The sequence below is a fragment of the Echinops telfairi genome, unplaced genomic scaffold (genome assembly GCF_000313985.2).
Source record: "Echinops telfairi isolate 266 unplaced genomic scaffold, ASM31398v2 ScPeMD7_18;HRSCAF=68, whole genome shotgun sequence".
Taxonomy (NCBI): domain Eukaryota; kingdom Metazoa; phylum Chordata; class Mammalia; order Afrosoricida; family Tenrecidae; genus Echinops; species Echinops telfairi.
The window spans coordinates 46213056-46230562 of NW_022103915.1; the positions used below are offsets into that span (position 1 = coordinate 46213056).

Genomic DNA, 17507 nt, shown 5'->3' on the forward strand with positions numbered 1-17507 from the left:
GGAAGAGGGAGGAGGGGGAAGGAGGGAAAATGAGGAGCCGATCCCAGGGGCTTATATGGAGAGCAAATGTTTTGAGAATGATGAGGGTAACAAATGTACCAATGTGCTTTACACAATTGATGTATGTATGGATTGTGATAAGAGTTGTATGAACCCCTAATAAAATGATTTTTAGAAAAGAACCGCAAAGGTGTCACTTTGAGGTCTAAGATAATCTATCATAAATAAAAACAAAAGAAAGGAAATATATGATCATATCAATTAATAGAAAGGCACTGGACAAAATCTAAGACCCATTCCTGATAAAACATTCAACAACATAGGAAAAAAGGGAAATTCCTTAGCATAATGAAAGGAATAGACAAAAAATCTATGATCAGCAAAAGGCTTAACAGAGAAAGATGAAAAGCATCCCCCTAGGAATGAACAGGAACTAGACAAGGTGCCCCTAGAAGCCCTTTACTACCACTCCTATTCAATAGTGTGCTGGAAGAATTAGAGCTATAAGTCTGTGAAGGGGAATAAAGGCATAAAAATTGGCAAGCTAAAACTATATTTTCAGATGATATGATTCTATACATAGAAAACCCTGAAAACAGCAAGAAAATTATGGGAACTAATTGAAAGGTTCTGAAAAGTAGTTTGGCACAAGACTAACATACAAACATCACCCAGATTCCTTTAAACTAGCAAATAAAAATACTGAAAAGGAAACCAGGAAAACAATACGAATTAGAGTTGTCACCCAAAAGATGAACCAAAATATCTATACAAAGAAAACTATAAAACAATAGTACAAGAAATCAGTGGAAGAATATAACACGTTCCTAGAAAGGAAGACCGAATATTTTAAAATGCCAATACTAACTAAAACCGTCTACTAATCCACAGATAGAGAGCTGTCCCAAGCCAGATTCAGTAAAGAGATGGGAAAAAAATTAATCATCAACTTAACGTGGAAAGGAAGGAGACCTGTTAAGTAAACCACACTAAAGAAGATGAATAAAGTAAAAGACCTCACAGCTCTTGAACTCAAACACAGCCAACGTAGTCACATCAGCCTGCAACTGGTATTATGAGAGACAGAGGCCAGGTTTACTGGCCAGATAGAAACTGATGGTATCCTTGAGATCATGTTCATTACTCTCCCTTTGGATCTGGAACTGACCTTAGCCTCAAGGCCCAATTTTTGGCCAAACAATAGACATGTCTACCAGGAGAACAATAACATAGGGAGGTATACACTCCTTAGACTAATCAATCATTGGAGATGAAAAGGGGATCATTTGTCCAAGGTTAAAGTTCAGAAGGCAGGAGGGGTAGGACAGGAGGAGTGGAAATTGGAACCATAAGTAGTTAATAAAACAGCAAAAAATTACCCCCATGTATGCATTATGGAGCGCCAACAATTAACATTTGCATTGCTTTATAACAAAATTTAAATAAAAATGGATCCAACATAAAAATATTAAAATAAAATACATATAATAAATTTTGTGCCCTATCCTTTTAATATATCTCCACTTAAAGTTCTACTCCTTGAAATTCTTGCCTGGAATTATTTACTAGACATTTCAAAGAAAAAGTATGACCTCTTTCTACCCCAATATATTTTTTTGTTTTTAAAATAGTTTTATTAGGGGCTCATACAACCCTTATCACAATCCATACATACATCAATTGCGTAAAGCACATTGGTACATTCATTGCCCTCATCATTCTCAAAACATTTGCTCTCCACTTAAGCCCCTGGCATCAGCTCCTCATTCCCCCTCCCCTCTGCTCCCCCCTCCCTCATGAGCCCTTGATAATTTATAAATTATTATTTTGTCATATCTTGCCCTGTCTGACGTCTCCCTTCACCCACTTTTCTGTTGTCCGTCCCCCAGGGAGGAGGTCACATATAGTTCCTTGTAATCGGTTCCCTCTTTCCAATCCACTCTCCGTCTACCCTCCCAGTATCGCCACTGACACCACTGGTCCTGAAGGGATCATCTGCCCTGGATTCCCTGTGTTTCCAGTTCCTATCTGTACCAGTATACATCCTCTGGTCTAGCCAGACTTGCAAGGTAGAATTGGGATCATGATAGTGAGATGGAGGAGGTAACATTTAGGAACTAGAGGAAAGTTGTATGTTTCATCATTGCTGCATCGCACCCTGACTGACTCGTCTCCTCCCTGAAACCCCTCTGCAAGGGGATCTCCAGTGGCCTAAAAATGGGTTTGGGTCTCCACTCCGCACTCCCCCCATCATTCACTATGGTAACATTTTTTGTTCTGATGAATCCTCATACCTGATCCCTTCGACACCTTGTGATCACACGGGCCGGTGCGCTTCTTCCATGTGGGCTTTGCTGCTTCTGAGCTAGATGGCCGCTTGTTTACCTTCAAGCCTTTAAGACCCCAGACGCTCTATCTTTTGATAGGACTATCCCAATATTTTTTAACATGACTTCTACTTTTAGCAGGGCATACTAGTAAATTGGTTTTAGTGAAAGTTTGCGTGGAATATACGAAATGAAACAACAAAGCTTTGGAAAGATGTCAGGAAATAATTGTGCAAGGATCCCACGATTTTCGTTGTGAGGAAACATTTAGTTATGACCTGGTGGTAGTTGGGTAGAACCAAGAAACACTATCCTGTCTTTGAAACCCGATTGACCACAAAAAGCTTGAACAGAAATGCAATTTTATGAGAAGTAGATTTAAAACATGCAATCTAAGTAATAGTATTAGAAGTCAAAGAGAAATTGTTATTTCAGATGAGATATTTCTTTGACATTCACTCTGAAACTCTGTCAAAATACCTTCAACTTCAGAAGTAAGGTCAGATCCCAAGTTGTGGTTATTTCCACCAAGCAGAATTACATTTGTTATCTTTATAGGAGGAGCTTTCGCTTGGCCATAAGATCCACCATCTACCGGCGTGTTGGCAACAGGAATAAGCTATATATAAAAAAAAGTTAAAAAATGTCTCACCTCCAAAAAGCTCAGTAAGTTTTGTCCTCATTATACTCATCTATCGACAATTTCTTTTAGTCAGGAGCTATATGCTAGCCTAACCCTGGAGCCGATACAGGCAAAAGTGTAAAATAGCCTTTTGGGGGCCCTAAGAACCTCCTGGCAAATCTTTTCAGATTGTGCCACACTCATGACTACCATGTAGGGAATGGTGGCGCCATGTCCTTTCCAAAGTAACAAGGGCTAGCATGAACTGAAAAGAAAGCGAGAGTTTAGACTTTCCCCTTTTAGTAATGTTTCTTCCGTTTTCATGAATAGAAATTTCCGAAGGTAAAAGTTATATCTTGAACATCTTTGTACTCTCACGTGACCTCATTCAATGCCTTGTAGTTAATTGTTTAAAACAAACATTAAAATGGGGATTATGTCTTAAAAACAAAATCCATTGCCATTAAATTGAATAGTGATAACCAGGTCTGCATGTACACATCTTATTTAAATCTCACATGTGGCGATCTTAAAATAAGTTTTAAATAAGATGTTTACATGTAGACCACTGGACACGTGGTTAAAGTCTTACAACAGGGCACTGATTTCTTTGCTTTGCAATAATCTTTATTAACTGTCCTCTGTAGCTACTTTGACCTGAAGTAGAAGCCTTTTGATTAATCAAAATAAGTCAAGGATAATAAATAAAATCAGGGGTCACTACATTATATGCATAATTCATATTCATCTTTTAAACTTTAAAATATGTAACAGCACATGCACGCACCAATTTTTTTATAAAGGGCCAAAACCATTTCTGTAAGTAAGGATCCCTTGATCGGTATTTTATCTGATTGTTCTTTGATAAATCATGCCCGTAAGAGGTTTTGCTTATTGCTTCTAACTTTTTTTTTAAATAGCAAAAATTTAAAGATACATAGAAAATCTGAACACAAGAATTAAAAGAAATCTTTTCTCGTCAGTTTTTCTAAATTGTCATCTCATCCCCTCCTTTATTTTATAGGATTTTTAGTCCCCACTTAACTCAGTGTGTGATTTTTATCCAGAAGACTATCTCATTTGGTTTTCTCAGATGCACAGCAGCAGTAAATTAAATTGTGTCCTCATGATTAATGCTTATTTAAAATAGCAAGGACTGGCATAATATCATTTTATAAAACTACAGCCGACTCTCGATAGGCACATGAAGCTATCACCACAGGCAGAGTGAACTAGGGAGGAGCCTATGTCGCCTGCCCTGGGGTATCCTGCATGCAGTGTGCTCTCAGAGCAGTCAGCTTGTCCTGGGAGGGAATCCACAGCATCAGCTAGTTCTGGGGGTGATGGTCGCTGCGAGAGTAGCTACAGGCCTCTTCTCTTTCATCTCTTCCACCGAACCTTAAAACACCAACCTTTGCTCACTGACTCTAGTCGCCTTCTCCGGCTTTTACTTACAGTACCTCGGGGCGTCACTTCTGCTCTCACTGCCCCCCCTCGCTCAGCTCTTCACAACATCTCTTCTCCTTCCTCAATCCTTACCAAGGTACAACTGTAACAATCTTAAATCTGCATTCAAACATTACAGATGACAGCATGTCCTAATGATAGACGTGTGGTTTAGTCTCTCTTTAATCTCTTTCCTACTCTGGCCATATTTCTTTTTTTAAAGGTGGATGGGCCTCTGTTTTCCTGTTGGATACATGACAATGTTCTACAACAGTCTGAGAGTGGCGCTTGGATTCGTTTTCTTCCCTTTCTAGCTGCCGACATGGAGACGGTTTATTGTTAAACTCTGCTTCCAAAGGAGGTATCTTATGGCTTCTAACCTTCCAGCCTAATCTGAGCTATGGGTGAAGATGTACAAGCACGTTAACTGATGTGCTTTCTGTCCAAGTATATGATTAGAGAGAGGAACTTAGTTCCCTGATCAGCACACTTGCATGCGTGCATGCATGCTCTATTCACCAGCTCGAGCTGTTTGTTGGTAGAAATCCCAAAATAGATCCCCATGTTATATACAGAAACACCATCTACCCATTTAAATCCAGATTTAAACATTTAAGTCAAAATACATGCATTCATCCTTTATTTATTTCAAAAGGAAAAAATGTAAATATAAAATTACCAGATTTTTCTTTGTCTGTAGTTCAGTGAAGTGAAATTCTGCCTTTGCCCTATCATCTGCATTCACAGGAAGCCCATCTAATATCTGTAAATTTGGCAGTCGAAATATGAGCATGTGGCGGTGTAGCACTTTTCTACAAATCTGAAAAAAGGAAGAAAAAATAATGTGTGCCTTAATCATTTTAAAGTCAGAAATTGATATTGGTAGGGCAGGAAATTGGGCATAGACAGCAAGGAAGTGATAACAGCTAATCCTTAATAGTATTACATGCTACAAACATGAGCTCTTTTTTTGGAGACACACCCCAATTTCCTGTCATGTTAAATGCAGGTAACTACTGACTCAATTCTGACTCAAAGTGAGTCTAGATAGAGGTGGAAGGCTTTGGAAGTCTTTGTGGAAGCCAATGGCCTCCTCTTTCTCCTGGAGAATGACTGGGGGGGTTTGAGCTGGGGACCTTGCATTCAGCAGTCCAGTGCTTACCCAACATCGCTTCCCGATAAGAATTTTTTATTTCTTTTTTATTAAAGCTACAAGTTGAAAGTGCCGTTTTTTAAAATCATTTTATTAGGGGCTCATACAACTCTTATCACATCCATACATACATCAATTGTGTAAAGCGCATTTGTACATTCATTGACCTCATCATTCTCAAAACATTTCCTCTCCACTTAAGCCCCCGGCATTAGGTCCTCATTTTTCCCCTCCCTCCCCGCACCCCGCTCCTGGTTGTTGTTTTTTTAAGAGTACAGTCTTGCACATTAACTACAAGCATTACCTAACTCATGAATGTGATTATATTTCACATTACAAGTTACTTATAAATGCTTGGTTTGAAAAAAAAAAAAAGGTATTTTCCAATAGGTACTACCTAACACAATTCAATATATACCCATATATTTAGTCTACCCTAAAGATATTTGCATATCTGCATAGCCAGGTATGCTGAAAAGGGTCAACATGCCAAGCCTGAGACTATTATCTTTGAAGGTTCTTCTGGCAAGGTTGGTTCTTGACTAATATCTGGCTTCTCAGATTCTGAAAGCGTTCCCATCATTACTTAACTGATACGGATGGCTCTGTTCTCAGAGAATGTATACAAACAAGATAGGTCATTGTGTTGAACACCTACTTTCTTCCTGGGAGTCTGTGATCTAAGTGCTTACTCGACACAGAGTGCCCTAGTGACCAACCTCCGACACAATCCTTGAACGCAAAACACCACACAAATGTTGCATTTCTGTTGCTGGGAGAAGAGGACCCTCTTTGTGACCACTCATGGGAGAGAAAGAACAAAAGGAAAGCTGTCTGTCTTATCGACTCTATCTTCTCCCCTTATTCTTACAATTAAAAAACATACAATACAAAAGAAGAGTCACTGGTAGTGCAGTTGGTTAAGTGTTCTCAATTGGTTAGAGGCTTGGCGACCTGTTTCTGAGAGGCCATAGCCGTAAAAAAGCCACGGAGCAGTCCTGCTGGGTGCACCGTGTCTCCAAGAGTGCCATTAAAAACTCAAACCAAACTCGCTCTCGGTCCTGACGCACAGGGAGCAGAACTGTCCCTGTCAGCTTCCGAGACGGTCACTCTTTACAGAAGAAAGTCCTGTCCGTCTCCCTTGAGCACCCTTACTATGTCACTATACAAAATCCTCGCTGTGAGGACAAGTCTGCTCAGTCCCCGCAGTCCTTCTGGCAAGTCTCCGACTGGAGGAGGGGTCTTGCAGACCCCCAAAGGAGGATGTATGTATAAGGATGTTTAATGCAACCTTATGTGTAACAGCAAGAGAGACAAAAAAGGAGATAAAGAAGCAAAAATAGAGCCTGTCAAAAGCTAATGCGTATGCATTTTAAAAAGCATGTGGTGTATACGTAAACACTGTGAAGGATCGTTAACACATATAATTGACTTCAAAACAAAACAAAACCCAGACATTGACCAGATTCAGAGATACAGAGAAAGTTTCCTAATTACCAAAGACTAGAGAGAGACACTGTCTGCTCTAACTAAAATATAAAAACATTTGGAATCAGCATATGGTAACTAAAATTATCTATTTTTAAATGAACACATAAAAATATCAGTAACTCATGAGGTTAAAGAAGAAATCTTTTGGAGAGCAGACTTTAAGAAATAGAGGAGAGTCAAAATGCGCCTGAAAATTATCGGATTCTACGTAAGCTGCGCTTCGTAACCTAGTGCAGAAGGGCAGCAGACGTGGCCTAACTGGGACACCTGGGAAGATTAAACAGGGTGTGTTTGGCATTTTCCTTTCCTCTTGGGAAGGAGCTTATTGCTGGGAGAATATATTCTGTTCCTTCAGAAGAAGCTCATCTCATTTATAAAAAAGGCCCCACTCTAGGATTTCCTGTTATTGGGCAGTTACGATGGTCTGCCGTTGAGTTCAGTAAGGCTTTTACCTCTCTTTTTGCCTCTATTATGCTTTTTAGAGACTCTGATCCAAAATGACCTTGTAGCCAGAGACTCCGTGAAATCTTTGAACAACATTTTTGAAAAAGCAGTCACTCAAGAACCTGAGTTCTGGACCTCCTGGGACGAACAGAAACCCTTACCGATTTCACCCTGGTATTTCGGAGGGTGGAATTACCATGAAGAACCCCTCCTCCCCACCACCACTACCACAAAAGCATGGATTCTGTGTTGTGCTTCCCCACAAGAAAAGAAGGGGTTTTCTTACCAAAGGGAAATACTTTGCACACTCTGAAGAGGCCAGGTGCAGAGGGCAGGTGGAGGGCTGGGGCGGTGGGGAGACAAGAAGGGAGGAGAATGGAAAAGAACAAAAGGAAGAAAGAATCACATTAAAAAATAAACAAACAAGGCAAGAACGGCATTTACTGGATCCCTGCCATGAACTACAAAAGGTAAAAACATTTTCACAAAATTAATTTGCAATTTCAATTAAGATATAAAAAAGATTTTCATGTAACTTGGGAGGCTGTTCCTAAAACTCCTAAGAATGCGTAAAGGGCCAAGAATAACCAAGAAAACAAAGAAAGAGAAATGGGAAGGAAAAGAGGAGGAGGAGAAGGAAAAGAAAGAGAAGAAGCGTTAGAGGAACTTACTCCACTAGGAAGGAAGCCTGGTGGCACAGTAGTTAAGCGCTGGGCTACTAACCAAAAGGTAGGTATGTGGTTCTAACCCATCAGCAACTTCTTGGGAGGAAAGATGGGGCAGCCTGCTTTCGTAAAGATGTCCAGTCTTTGAAATCCTATGGGGAAGTTTTACTCTATCCTCTAGGGCCACTGTGAGTTGGAATCGACTCTATCAAATATACAGACTTAATATAAAACTTTTGTAATTAACACAGTATAGTATGGGTGCAGAGATAGACAAAAAGGTCAATAAATACAACACAGAACTCTGAAATAGATTCTCTTATATGACTGTGACAGTGTTGTAATTAGTTGGAAGAAGACACTAATGAGTAAATTATACCGGGATCCATGGCTATCTATGTGGATATGCATTAAATCTCTTCCTTAAACCATATATAAATAAGAAATATAAAACTACTCGTACATTGAAGAATAAGTTATACAAGTAACATACTCACTGGATTACCATAAACTGTAAGCTCTCTGAGAGAAGAGAGGACATCAAGTCTTTCCAGTTCTGCCATATCCTATTGAACAGTTAACACAATCCATGAATTATTATTTGTTCAGTTTCAGCATCCTCCAATACAGACAACTTGAAGTCATTACATGTTAAGGGCTGGCTTGCATCTAGCTCAATGTGAAGTGAGCTGGAGTGACACCATTTTGTAGTATTGATTAAAAAGTGTCCTGTGCACTATAGATCTCAAGTACATGACCTTCTAACAGAATCAGGCTGAACATAGTAGCATTCACACGAAAGGACCAAATTTTCAGTAAATTATGATCTGTTCTAAGACTCAGATTATATCTGGCTAATTTCCCAAAGTATTGACACAGAAGTAGGAAAGGTTGAATCCAGCCTAAACAATGTCAAAGGTAAATGTTAACACAATGTTAACCATAAAGGAGCACGTGCTATTTGAGTGGACTACCCCCTGATATATTTGCTGGGAGCACATTAGTTGGAAAACAAGCTTAAGTAGATGAATTACTCACCTTTCCTGTTGTTTGAAGTCTGATGAACTTCCCTTTTGCATGAACTGAACATTGGTGAAAGTTTACCAATACATCTTAGCATTTGCATAATAAATTCTAAAATGATACTTCTGACAAAAGTTAGCCAACAAGTTCTGCTGATTGCTATTTACAGTACGAAGACCATATTATTTGGGAACGAAGGACCTGAGAAACCACTATAATATCCCAGACCTTATGTATCCTTGAAATTCTTGGTAAAACTTGGTGCTTGAAAAAATCTTTGATTTGTATAAATCACAAATCTTTGATTTGTTTAAACCAATCCAGACATCATACAATTCCATAGTTCAACCACATCAAGCCGTGTTATATAATTGCTACCAAAATCAGTTTCAAAACGTTTTCTTCCTTCTGGAACTTCTTGGTTGATACCTTCCCCGCCCAGCCACCTCCCACACCATACCCTCCAGGACCCTTATTTTTACTGTTGTCTCTGTAGGCTCATCTCTCCTGGGTTTCATTGATTTGTTTAAATCTTGAGACTACTCTGCTCATTCAGTTGGCATCATTGGAAAGATTTCTTATAGAATAACAATTTTCCCAATTTAGATTTCTTCTGGTTATAAGCCTTTGGAAGAATCATTTCTAGTTTTGTCAGGCTTTTATCAGATGAAGGTTGTTTGAACCTGAGTAAATTAGTGATATTATTTTTCTCTGGATGTACATTCCTTACTTGTCATATAGAAAAAGTTTTCTTCCATGATTTCTGTCTTTGTTCCTTCTATGATTTCCTTCTGGCTTCAAAGAGGGTTTTTAAATGAAGAAGAATTTGGCATCAGGATTGGAGGAAGACTTATTAACAACCTGTGGTATGCAAATGACACAACCTCCCTTGCTGAAAGTGCAGAGGATTGGAAGCCCTTGCTGATGAAATCAAGGAGTATGGTTTCGGGATTACAACTCAATGCAAAGAAAACCAAAATCCTCAAACTGGACCAATAGGTAATATCATGATAAACCGAGAAAAAAATGAAGTTGTCACGTATTTCTTGCTTGGAACCACAATCAATGCTCATGGAAGCAGCAGTCAAGAGATCAAAAGATGGCTTGCATTGGGTAAATCTGCATAAGACCTCTTTAAAGTGTCAAAGAGATCGTGTCATTTTTAAGAGCCAGACACTGCTGTCCCAAGCCACAGTATTTTCAGTCACCACATATGCATGTAACAGTTGGACATTGAATAAGGAAGACCAAAGAAGAGTCGGTACATTTGAACTATGGTGCTGGTGAAGAATAATTAAAGGACCATGGACTGCCAAAAGAACAAACAAATCTGTCTTGGAAGAAGTACTCCTGGAATGCTTCTTAGAAGCAGGGATGGTGAGACTTTGACTTGTGTACTTTGTACATGCTATCAGGAGAGATCAGTCCCTGGAAAAAACCATCATGCTTGATAAGGAGATTGGCAGTAAAAAGAGGAAGCCCTTTGGTGAGATGGCTTTACACAGTGGCTATAATGATAGCTGTAATTTAACAATTTTGAGGCTGGTGCAGGACTGCGTGATGTTTCACTTTGTTGAAACAGACAAATTGGCTCGGTGGCACCTAAAAAACACATACCAGGATGTCTTTCTGAAGTAGAGCTACAAATAAACCTTTACCAAGTAACCACTGTGTACCACTGGGGGATCGGCAGTTCAATTTTTCTTCAAGAATATCTTAGAGATATTGGCAGATGTAATACAACTGGTAAAAGGAGGGCTAACAGATCATCATAACGTTAATTATGTATGTAAATCTCTCATCTGATTATTTCTTCAAGAGAGAGTTTGGCCTGGTTAAGTTGAGGCAGTGGCCTAAGAGAAACAAGTTCAATTCTGAATTGGTAAAATTAGAGCAGGATCCTAGTCAAGGAGTCCTTGAGTAACAAAGGCTGAATATTAATAAGCCAAATCAAAGTCCGTTATCAGGAGTTGATTCATATGCCAGGTATACCAAGTGCTGAGATGCAGAAACATCTTGCACCAAGAGTAGCCAGGCAGAGGTGAGCTATCTGTTAGAAACTTTATCAATCACTACTAATAGGGGTTGGCTGCGTGTGGGCTGGTCAGGTTTACAAATCTAGAAGTAGGGTGGACATCTCTTTACCATAGAGTATTTGTTGTTTGTTTTTAGTTGCCATCGAGTTGGCTCTGACCCACAGCAACCTTATGTACAACCCAAATCAACGCTGCCTAGTCTTGTGTCATCCCAACAGTTGTTATGCTTGAGCCCATTGTTTCAGGCGTCTGTCAATCGTTTTGTTGCGCTTCTTCTCCCCTTCTCACTGCCGCTGTGCTTTACGCGCATGCTGTCCTTTTCTAGGGACTGGTCCCTGTGAACACGTCCAAAGTAAGGGAGACAAGATCTTACCATCTTGTTTTGAAGGAGCATTCTGTTTGTGCTTCTTCCCAGACAGATTTGTTCCTTCTTCTGGCAGTCCATGGTAGTTTCCATATATCTTGCCAACACCATAACTGAAATTCCTCAATTCTTCTGTGGTCTTTCCTTGCTCAATGTCCAACTTTCACAGGCATAGATGGTGCTTGAAAATACAACGGCTTGGGTCAGGAGCACTTTAGTCCTTTAAGTAACAGTCTTCTCTTCAACACTTTAAAGAGGTGCTATGCAGTAGATTTGCCCAATGCATTTGAGCAGTTATGTGTGCTAAAATACACATGCTATCTAAATGACACACTAGCACAATTTTCATTGGTGTGTTGGCAGCTTTCTAGTTTCAGCACTCAGAGGAATTAAGGCATGTATTTCTCATAAGAAGAAAACAAATAATGGTACCTGGACTTTGTTAAATCCTAGGAAGAGTTTCTCGAGTTTTAGCAAAGGCTGTAATTTGCTCAGCTCTCGCAGTCTGTTCTCCTCCAGGTGAAGTGCCAACAGAGAGCTTGGTTTAGCAAAGGCACTGTCATGAAATGTTCTGATACGGTTATGATCCACTATCAATTCCTGAAGGACTGCTAAATTGTCAAGCCCTTCAACCTGGCTGATTTCATTCCCTGAAAAAAGATAAGGCATGGTATGTCAAGTGAGTTCAAACTCCTTGGCTTAAACATTATTTAGTTTTGTTTAAATATTTTAAGTAAAATTCTTCTTATAAAGTAAGGTAATAAAAAAACATTTATCACCAAGGAGAAATGGGCATGGAATGTACAGGAAGATAGCAGCAGCATTAGATAATATCTGGTAAAATTTCTCATTTGTGTTTGAAAGATCAAGATGTGAGGTACACAATGTGCTGAACCCTCATCAGTGAGTAAGTGATGAAACCGTCAAGATGACAAAAGTCGGTTGATGAAAGTGTTAAACAAGGTACATTTTTTATGTATGCTTGGTCACTCTCAAAAGTATGGACCTGGCTTCATAAAATAGTCTGTTGTTAATTTGGAAGAATGTATATTAATTATGCTGCCCTTTCCCTAATATAATTTTGCAATGGAATCATGTCAAATAAATGAGACTTCTTTTTGATCTTCAAAGTCCCAATTTCCCCCTTTTTGCAACCTAGCATTTTCCTCTATTTTATCAACCAATAGGTTCCTAAATGGCGGTTATATGAGGATGCTTAAGTTTACAAATGTTGTTTTTTGTGTATGTCCCAAGGGTCTCAAACTAAGTCAGGGAAACTATTATCTCTTTTTAATCATCAAAAAATTGAGTTCCAAAAAATGAAATTACTAGCTCAAAAACATAGAAGCAGCGACCCCAGACCTCCCTTAGATCTCTATATTTCCATTTCAGTGGTCTTTCTACTCTGTCATTCTGTGTGTCATTCATATTGATATCTATGCTCCGTATCTAAACTCATGATCTTAGGATCCGGGAACCTTCCTCCTTGAGATTCAACATAATCTGGTGAATTCAAGACTTCTGCACTAAGAAAGAATAGAAAATCCAACTGGATAAACTATGACATGCCCTCAGAAAAGACACATCAGATTTTGTACATACGAAAATGTGAAAACTGTGTTTCAAAATTGAGCAAACAGAATAAATCTACCATACTCTTTTCCTCTGCGCTTTATAGGGAAATTGATAACAGCTTATAACAATCTTCAATAAAGTTGGTCACAGAATGAAACCGCAGACTTGGAAACAAGTGCCAGAGCCTTATTTATGAATAAAAACAAGTGTAGAAAAGTCAGTTTGAGAAAAATTGACCCAGTTGGGCAAATATAGTACTCTCATGAAATTATACATTCAGAATGTCACTTTTCACCATTAGAAATAAGTAATGTTTCATGTCTAATAGCATTAAAAAAATACCACATGAGTTAACTTTGAGCTAAATAGTATGTACAGAAACATACTTTTGACCAATATTCATTTTTGAAAACCTCCAAACTCACTTCCAGAGTTGATTCTGATTCATGGTGACCCAATTGTCACTATGTGGGTCATGGGGGATCCCAAGGCTTTACAGGAATTGAAAGTCCCACCCCTTTCCCACAGAGCAGCTGTAGGTTTTGATCTGCTGGCCTAGCAGGTAGCAGCCCAAGATGTAACCATCATGCCAGCGCCAATTAAACACAGTTAAGAAATGAACTCTAAAACCACTAGATTGAATGTGATTTTAGATACTACATTTCAAGTATTTATCATTGTTTAAAAACTTCAAACTTATTTCATTAAATAGCTAATATTTTAGATAACTATGACCCTTAAGCCTAAAGATTCTATCTCAATTTTTATATTCCTACTCAGCCTGTTCACTAAAAACTCCACCTTCTTTACCCTTCTCCAGCAAATTTCATACAAGAGCTGAAAGGTGGGTTTGTAAATTTCCTCATGGACCTTGGAATCACCTCACTTTCATGGTCTACATTGTGGTCCCCATAAACCTTCTGTCCCCTCTTCCTGTGACAGTCATCAAGGATCCCTGCTGGTACAGCAGTTCAATGCTCAACTGCTAACCAAAAGGTTAGTGGTTCAAAGCCACCCAGTAGCTCCACGGAGAAAGACCTGACAATCAGCTTCCATAAAGATTAAAACCAAGAAAATCCTATGGTGCGGTTCTCTGTCACATTGAGGCCATAATGAGTTGAAATTGATTCGAAAGTATACATAACAAAGGTCTTCATCAGAACTAACTCCTCTTTTTGGTATGTTTAACCTAATTTATCTCCTTATGAATCTTTAAATGTACTCACTTCCTCACTAGCCACAATCCTATTTTTCATCTTCTTTTCAGGGAAAAGCTCTTTGAGCATGCATCTTTATTGTTGCATTTATTCCATGTCCAGTCCCTTCCCTCTAAATTGTTTTCACTTTGGCTTCTGCTCTCAGCATGTTTCCAAATCTGAACCCGGGAAGGTTACCAACAGTCTCTCTTTTGTTGAATTCAATTTTCTCCCCACATGTCTCGTTCTTTTCATTATAGAACTCTGAGGCCATTCATCTTCTCTGGCCCTGGCTGCATTTCTTGGCTTCTTTTCCAAAAATTCCAGTGATTTCTTGTATGACTGCTTTCCTGGCTTGTGTTTTCTTTCCTGACTTCTTAATGTGAGGGTTCTCCAACGCTCTTTTTCATTCTTTGTTCTAAATTAACTTACTCCCTAAATAAGAACATCCACTTATGACTTCATCTGTCACTGCCACTGGAACAATTCCAAACTACTTCTCTCCAGCCCCGGCCTGTGTTCTAGTGCTGCTGCTCGAAGAGATTTCCATTTTTTATGTATCAACATGATCACAGCACAGCTGATTTCTCCATCCTCCAGGTGAGCAAGGACTTTATCCAGATCTAGCGCCTCCTTTTGCGCTCTCTCCTCATGAAGAAATCATGAAAACACCTTGGAGTGTTTCTTTCCTCTTCTATATCTAATGAGTCACTGAGTTCAATATTTTCTTCTTTGAATGACCTTTTGGCTCATCCTTCTCCCTGGCACCTATCTAGTCCAGGCACTTATTATATTATTCATGCTAGATGGAAATAGCCTGGGCTTTGGTGTCAGACAGATGAGGCCTTTATGACACCACACCACTCACAGCTTCAACTTTATTGATTTAATTATAAATAATATCTTTAATATATTTATTATTATTTCAACTTCAGTAAAATTATTTAACCTCCTATTTTAGTATATGTGCTGCCTCAGCGAGCACAAATTACTTAACCTGAAAGAACCTCAAATTCCTTCCGCTGTCATTTTTTGGGAAAATGCATATAAAGTGCTATTTGGGTTGCTGTGAAGATTAAATGAGAATGCGAATACACAAACATCTTCCCCAATGACTAGTTTGATCAGCACTCGATAAATGACAGCCATTACAGTAAATAGCCTCACTTTCTACCAAGTGGTTTGCCACCCAAGCCAGGACAACAGACACACTCCCCCTACTTTACTTTACTAGATAAAAGTAGCTCTCCGGAGTTAGGTTGTCTGTTGTTTTTGAGGTCAATGGATCTTCTAAAAGATCCGTCATCATTATGTTCAATTTTTGTTCTCTAAGGCAAAGTCTATATACTCTTGACCCGACTCACGAGCACCTTTGATAGACAAAAAGACACATCTAAAAATTTAAAACATGTCTTGGAAAAGCTGATTTCTACTGATTTTATGTAATCTGGTCTTGTGAATTACCAAACTCTTTGCTTTTTGTTGGGTTTAGTGGACTATGATGTAAAAAGTAAATATTGATAGAATACTGTAGAGATGCCTAGATTGTTATATCATTCTTCAAAAATAATTTTTAAAGCAAATAAATAAACAAAGAAAAATTCATTATTTTTTTAAAGTCATTTCCTTGGGAGCTCTTACAGATATTATAACAATCCATAATTCAAGTAGATCAAGCATAATTATACAATTACTGCCATCATCATTTTCAAAACATTTTCTTTCTTCTGTAACTCTTTTTGATATCAGTTCCCCTTGAACTTCTCCCCTCCACCACCATACCCCCCCGAACCCTTATTCTTATATTAGAAATAATAATTATTACAATTATGAAAAATTCACTCTTGATTGCTAAAATATTTTGCCAATGAATATGCTTGAAGTTAATGTTGATGCTTTTATATTTGTTTATCAAAACAGGATAATAAATCAGTCTTTAATAACTAAAAATTTACACATTTCTACTCTAAGGAGTTTTACTCTCTCCTATAGTGTCAGTATAAATATTATGGCAGTGAGTTTGAATTGCTTACCTTGTAGAAAGAGGTACTTTAAATTTGTTAGTCTGTTAAGTTGTAGCTGAATTAAATTACAAATTCCATTGTAACCCAAATGAAGGACTTCTAAACTGTGCATGATTGGAGGCAAATTTTCAAAGACCACTGTCTCTCTGAAATACATATGTAAGTCTGAGATCATATACTTAATTCCAAGCCAGCTGTATCAGGAAAAGACAATTTGGTATGTACTTACTATAAAATTAACTTAAGAAAAAAGTAAATTTAATAATAAATCAAAATAAACTATTTAACATACACTTTATATTCCATATAGTAATGTTTTTCTTCTTTTAAAAATATTTGTGCAAATACAGAAGGAATTATAATGAGAACCAATAAAAGCATATCCAGACAAAAATAATGAATAAAATCAATTCAGATCAGAAAAGAATAAATAAACCTAATTTTATTTGTAGGGGGGATTATCTTATATTTAGAAAATCTTGTGGAATTCACCAAAAAGTGGTATAAATGAGTTAGCAAGATCATGGGGTAGATTATTGCTATACAAAGGCCAATTGCAAAAAAAAATTTTTTTTAACTGAAAAATGGTCAATTCCATTTCTATATGCTGACAATAAAGATTCTAAAACTAAAATTAAGAAAAATTTCTATCCATAATGCTATCACATCAGAAGATAAAATATTTCATAATAAATTAACCAAAAATGTACAGTATTTGTGCACTCAAAACTAAAACATTACTATGAGATATTAAAGATCTAAATAAATGGGAAAATGCTCTAAATTGATGAATTAGGATATTCGTTACTATAAGTTTCTTTTCAAATTGATCAATAGATTCAATGCATTATCTATCAGAAAGCCATTCTTTATTTAGAAATGACAAGCTGATCCTAAAATTCATATGAAAATGCAAAGAACACATAGTAGTCTGAACATGTTAGATAAAGATCAAAGGTGGAGGATTTACAGCTCCTAATTTTAAAGCTCATTATAAAGCCAGGGTGGTAAGGGCGAAAGGTGACATAAGGAGTTGCTTAGGCCATTTGAATAGAATTGAGAACCTAGAAATAAACCCTTCCACTGATGGTCAGTTCATTTTGAACAACAGCACCAGCAGCAATTCAAGGGGGCGGGGGGG

General features: G+C 38.0%; 1 protein-coding gene across 1 annotated transcript in view; it reads right to left on the reverse strand.

Annotated features, from left to right (window-relative positions):
• LRRC9 (leucine rich repeat containing 9) overlaps positions 1-17507 on the reverse strand; it is a 148168-nt gene that overhangs the window by 15512 nt on the left and 115149 nt on the right. The window contains exons 27-31 of the mRNA XM_030884954.2: positions 16376-16512; positions 12004-12221; positions 8646-8714; positions 5075-5215; positions 2808-2946 (exon numbers count right to left, since the gene is read on the reverse strand). Of these exons, the coding sequence (XP_030740814.1) occupies positions 2808-2946; positions 5075-5215; positions 8646-8714; positions 12004-12221; positions 16376-16512 (704 nt within the window). The remainder of the gene's footprint in view (positions 1-2807; positions 2947-5074; positions 5216-8645; positions 8715-12003; positions 12222-16375; positions 16513-17507) is intronic.